At 45.7% G+C, this 6,000-nt stretch overlaps 1 protein-coding gene across 1 annotated transcript in view; it reads right to left on the reverse strand.

Annotated features, from left to right (window-relative positions):
* Window positions 1-6,000, reverse strand: part of OTOA (otoancorin) — an 85,859-nt gene that overhangs the window by 48,691 nt on the left and 31,168 nt on the right. Inside the window, exons 11-12 of the mRNA XM_004706064.2 lie at window positions 5,222-5,345; window positions 1,325-1,540 (exon numbers count right to left, since the gene is read on the reverse strand). Of these exons, the coding sequence (XP_004706121.1) occupies window positions 1,325-1,540; window positions 5,222-5,345 (340 nt within the window). The remainder of the gene's footprint in view (window positions 1-1,324; window positions 1,541-5,221; window positions 5,346-6,000) is intronic.

The following is a 6,000-nucleotide window of genomic DNA, read 5'->3' on the forward strand; positions in this document are numbered from 1 at the left end:
CTTTTTGTAAAAATCTGAAGATCTAGTCCATATTCCTACCTCTCAATAATAGGTAAGAGCTAGAGAAATGACTGATGAAGATCAAAAGCTGAAGTCTTCCATAGAAATTACATCTCAGTGTAATGAAAAAAGCAAAAATCTCCACAACTGGACCAATAAGCAATATCATGATAAACAGAGAAAATATTAAAGTTGTCATATTTCATTTTACTTGGATCCACAATCAACTCCCATGGACGCAGCGGTCAAGACATCAAACAATGTATTTTGTAGGGCAAATCTGCTGCCCAGGGCCTCTTTAAAGTGTTAAAAAGCAAAGATGTCATTTTGAGGACTAAGGTCCACCTGATCCCAGCCATGGGATTGTCAACCACCTCCTATGCATTCGTAAGCTGAACGTTGAAGATAAAGACCAGAGAAGACTTAATAGCTGCCTTTGAATTATGGTTCTGGCAAAGACTACTGAATGCACCATGGATAGAAGAACAAACAAATCTGTCTTGGAAGAAGTACAACCAGAATGTTCCTTAGACACAAGGAGAGTAGGTGTTCATCTCACACCCTTTGGACATGTTTCCAGGAGGGACCAATCCCTGGAGAAAGACATTGTGTTTGGTAGATGTCGTCAATAAAGAGAAACCCTTGTGGTGAAGTTAAATTGCTTGGCATGGCCCTTCTACTCATAGTCTTTGAAAGTCCCACACAATCACTGCAAATAAGGCGTGGAAGACTCTAACGGGGATTGGTCGATTTGGCTCTTCAACTGGGTATAAAAGTAAGCCATTTCAGAAACAGGAATAGAAGAATCCCATGACCAACAGGACCTTATGTGGTAACAATGTCTCCCCCGCTGCCCAAGACTCTGATCACAGGATGACAGATGTGTTACCAGCCTCAACAAGCAAGAAAATCCTAGGATGGATCCCACGCACTCCTTATTTACTTACCTACACAGATTACAGTCTTAAGTGGCTGGACACTATTTGCACAAACAATAGATGTTGGTGATAGATTGTAAATCTTTATAAAAGCAGATAGCCTCATCTTTCTCCTGCAGAGAATTTGGTGGGTTCAAACTGCTGACCTTACAGCTAGCAGCCCAACACATAACTCCCTATGCTACCAGGGCTCCTAGTAGGCACAAAAAAAAAAAAAAAGGGATGAGCAAATTGTCCAGCATCACTTAGTTATAAATGGCAAAGTAGGGATTCAACCCCAAATAGGCCTTATCACTAACCTCCCACTAACCAGATGCCCCTGCTGTGTGGGGCTAGCTGGTCCTGGGGTCCTGGCTCCTAAAGAAGAGTTCATAGCTCCAACTGACCTTCTCATGGGCCAAGTACTTGGCAGACAAGATGATGGTCTGACTTTTGGTCCAGCCTGTGACTTGATTGAGGGTGGAGATGGCGCTGTGCACAGCCTCGGGGGAAAGGGACTCCAGTTGACTGTAGGTCAACCCCACAACCGAATCTGACAAAGAGCCCAGCGTCTCATTGAGGGTCTGATTCTCGGTGGCAATGTCCAGGAGGTCAGCTTTGAGCTGAAAGAGAAGCAAACTGAGAATGAGGGTCAACAGGCACGGGAATGTAAGACTCCATCCTAGGGTCTAAGGACTCTACACCACCCTCCCCAGGGCTGTCCCTACAAGGCCCTGGCTCCAGGCACAGAATGGACAGACTCTCATCACGTCCAGACACTGAGCCGCCCCCAAAATTACCTTCTCTGGCCTTGATTTTCATGTGCCACAAATTCACTTTGTGCTTCATTTAAATGTTAATTTGTTATTAAATCAACCCTAAAGCCTAGCAGAAGAGAATTTTGTTCATTCTGAGCATAACTCCACCACACTCTCTATTTTTCTTTTACAGCATGGAGCTTTTTACATCCATTTATGTGGTTGTTTCTCTTTCAAGAGATATCCGGTGGTTTTTGTGTGTGTGTGTGTGTGTGTGTGTGTGTGTGTGTGTGTGTGCGCGCGCGTGTGTTTTGAGGATAATATGTAATCTGTGTAAAACTCATTTTCAACAGTACAAGAAAGTAAATCTTCTGAAAATCCTACCTTTCGCTACGCTTATCAAGACTTTTTAATGCCTGTTAATGAGATAGAATCTATAGTTTTTACATAGTGGTAAAATGAACGCAAAGGTAGCCCCTAATAAAATGATTTTTTAAAAAAATGAACGCAAAGGCAATTTTCTGTTATTTATTTGTTCGTTTTAAACTACATCTTGTACATGTTTGCATGTCAGTATGGACACCTTAATTATACTATATGAAAATACATCTGCCTCGTCAGTTATGTGTCCAACTGCTTCATGAATGGAAGGCGATCGATGTGTCTATCCTAACAGGAAATGGTACATGCTTCAATGCTTGCATGTATATGCATCATACACAATGTGTAGGCATGCCTCAGACCTCTACTATAAATATCATAATAAAGTGAGCCACACCATTTTTTTCTCAGTCTATATGAAGGTTATGTTTACATTATACTAGGAAGTGTGCAACAACGTAATGGAAAAGTTTGAAATCGTGTGAGCATGGGCAAAACGTGCCACAGAGACACAAATGAGCACGTGCTATTTGAACAATGGCGCCCACAGATTTTCTCCACGCAGCTTTGCTACAAACCTTCAATTCACGAAAAACATGGTATCTGGGAAGCTCAAAAAAAAAATGAGGTGTGCCTTTACCTAGACATGCCCACAGCTCGTCCAGGCAATAAAGATATGGCCACAAGGAGGCAGCGGAGAGATGAAAAAGGAACAGCTGGGGGCAGCACCTGAGCTCCACTGTCTGGTTCTCTAAAGCCAGCAGCAAGGACCCTTCTCTAGATCTGTTTCCGAATCTGTTCTCAAAGTGTGGTCTTCAGACTAGCGGCATTTTCAGAGACCGGGAACTTGCCTGCATACAGATTCTCAGTCCCCATTCCAGACATGCAGATGGGACCTAGTTCCCTGGGTTTTAACCAGCTCTCTAGATGATCCATAGGATATTCGTTGGCTAATTTTTGGAAGTAGATCATCAGGTCTTTCTTCCTAGTCTGTCTCAGTCTGGAAGCTCCTCTGAAACATGTCTACCTGCTGGCTCTGCTGCATTTGCCATAGCAATGGCATAGCTCCCAGCATCACAGCAACACACAGGCCACCACAATATGACAGTGGCAGCCACGTTTCTTTCTCTTATGCATAAGGTTGTCACGAATCTGAGCCAACTCCCGATACACGAGGTGATTCTGATGCACCCTCAAGTCAAGAACCACTACACTAAATGATTCACATCGCATGTCTACTTGTCTCTGACTTTTCTTGGTCAGGGCTACCACGGCCACCCATGTCGTCTTATAATGAAATTGCTCTTAATCTTTGCTAGAGCTGAATTGAGGGGTTTCTTTTTCTTGAACACAAAAGCACACCTTGGCCAAAATAGAGGGCTACCGGGTCAGGTACCCAATCTGATTGGACACCTGATGGTTTGTTTTTGTGTGAAAAATGGCTGTGGAGTTAGTGATTACTTCATCGATGTTTTCTCTAATTTTGCTCAAGCCATTTTTTCAGTAGAAAAGAAATAAGACATAACAAAAGAAAAGTAAAAGCGAGGGGAAGAATTGAGAATTTGAAGGAAGCAAAAAGAGAGAGAGGAGGAGGAGAGACAGTTTGCCTTTGTTAATTTGTCTAGAACCTTGATCGAAACCAGCCACTGTCACTGAGTTGATTCTAACTCACGGTGACTCTCTATAGGGTTTCTGAAGCTATAAATCTTTATGGGAGCAGATAATCCCATCCTTCTGCCAAGGAGCAGTTGGCAGGTTTGAACCACTGACCTTAGGGTTAGCAAGCTAAACACTTACCTGATAACCACCAGGGCTCCTTGAATCTTGGTCTTGAGACTCAGTGAATATTCTCTAAACCAGTGTTTGGAGCTCTGGTGGTGCCGTGAGTTAAGCATTCAGCCACTAATCCCAAGGTTGGTAGTTCAAACCCATCAGCCACTTCTTGGGAGAAATATGAGACGTCAGCTCTCATAAGGATTTTCCATCTTGGAACCTCTAAGGAGTTCTTAGCAACCTATAACTCACTCACTGCCATCGAGTCCGTGCTGACTCATAGTGACCCCCTCCCCCGTCGGTTTCGGAGACTGTAACTGTTGACGGGAGTAGAGAGCCCATTCTTTCTCCCACAAAGCTGCTGGTGGTTGTTTCGAACCACTGACCATGTGGATCACAGCCCAACTTTATAACCACTCCCCCACCAAGGCTCCTCCTATAGGGTTGCTATGATTTGGAATCAACTTGATGACAGTGGGTTACTGGTGTTCAGGAGCCCTGGTGGTACAGCAGTTAAAATGCTCAGCTTCTAATGGCAAGGTCAAGGGTGGTCTGAACCAGTTAGCTACTCCAAAGGAGAAAGACATGGGGGTCAGCTTCAGTAAAGACTCAACCTTGGAAAACCTCGGGGCCAGCCTCCTCTGTCTTAGGCAGTCACTGTGAATCAACACCTGGTTGAAGCAGATTAGGATTGGGTAATCCAGTGTTCTCAACCCTGGCTACATCAGAATCACCTAGGAGACTTTTAAAACATACCCCAATGCTCTGCCACCAGAAACCCACTTCCCCTGAGTCAATTCAGACTCATGGTTACCCTCGTGTGAGGAGGCTCTTTCAGAAGGTCACCAAGCCTCTGGGTGGACTCAGACCACCTGGGCAAGGATGGGATTTATTATTCAGTGAAACCTGGGAAAGCTGGGACCGGTGTCAAGTCAAACCTTGACTTGACAAGGAAAACGCAAATGCTTTCTATTCAATGGAGAGTAAAGAGAAAAGCAGCCCCCCGTGGAGTTGGGCTCTCGGGGGTTCCTCTCTAAATCAAGGGCATCTCCTTGGCATTCTAAGTCTGATTGCCGCACCATCGTTTGGAGGTGCAGAGCCTCAAGGCCACCCCAGTCCTGCCAAATCAGCTCAGCACTTAAGAACCAGCTGATCCAGAGGCACACGAAGCTTTGGCTCTGGCCGAATGTTTTATCTACACCACGGTTTCCAATGCCGGGTTTTGGTCACTGTAAGCTCCTCCCAGTATTCGAGACACGGTTTGCCGTAGATGGACCTAGATCTTCGTGTATCCTGTGCATTTTCTCTCGAAGGCCAGCCAGGGCTGTTGTTCCCACTTCTCTGGCTAGTGGAAGCAAGGCCGAGACCCCAGGCCATGCAACCCATCTGCACCTTCTGAACACTGGCCTGGAAGCCCCTCAGGTGGCTGCACTTGATCATCTGGTGTAGGAGGACTTGGGCTACAGCAGCATCCAGAAAGTCCAGGTCGTCGTAGAAACAAACCAGCAGCCCCAACCTGTGAGAGAAGACAAGGGATGGTGGTGGATGGTTCCAAGGTGAAGGCCACAGCCACACCCCTCCAGTCAGAGGCCACAGAGTTCTCAACCAAGGCAGCTTCCATTTGCTGAGCCCTGGCCCAGATAACCTTATCAAAACAGCCCCACCAGGTAGGGGCTCTCATTCGCCCCATTTCACAAGAGAACAAACTGAAACCCAAAGGTCAAGTGACTTGTCTAAGGCAAGTCATGGGTCTGGAACTGGAATTCAGAACCACCCAGGACATCTGCCTTTCCTCCTGGGACAACGGAGGAAAGAATGCTGTGGAGCTGGTCACAGAAAGCAGCCCATTTTCCACGTGATGGGTAGGGAGCGGGACCACCCTGAAGGCTTCTCTGAAACACAGACTCCGTTCCAGGATGCCTTCACTACCTACCCTTCCAGAGGAGGGGAATACTTCAGAAGGAAACAATACACAAAAAAGGACAAGAGGTGGGAGAGCATCAAAGCAGAGGCAGGATTCGAACTCTGACCTAGCTGGAAGAAAATTCCTTAGTGTTTCTAGAGCATAGATTTAGGTTGCCTGGACTTGAAGTCCAGTCCTTTGAGATGTCTGACCTCAAGCAACTTACTTAACCTCTTGGCAAGGTTGTGATCCATGATTGTGCAGTACA

This window comes from Echinops telfairi, unplaced genomic scaffold (assembly GCF_000313985.2).
Source record: "Echinops telfairi isolate 266 unplaced genomic scaffold, ASM31398v2 ScPeMD7_5;HRSCAF=22, whole genome shotgun sequence".
Lineage (NCBI taxonomy): Eukaryota > Metazoa > Chordata > Mammalia > Afrosoricida > Tenrecidae > Echinops > Echinops telfairi.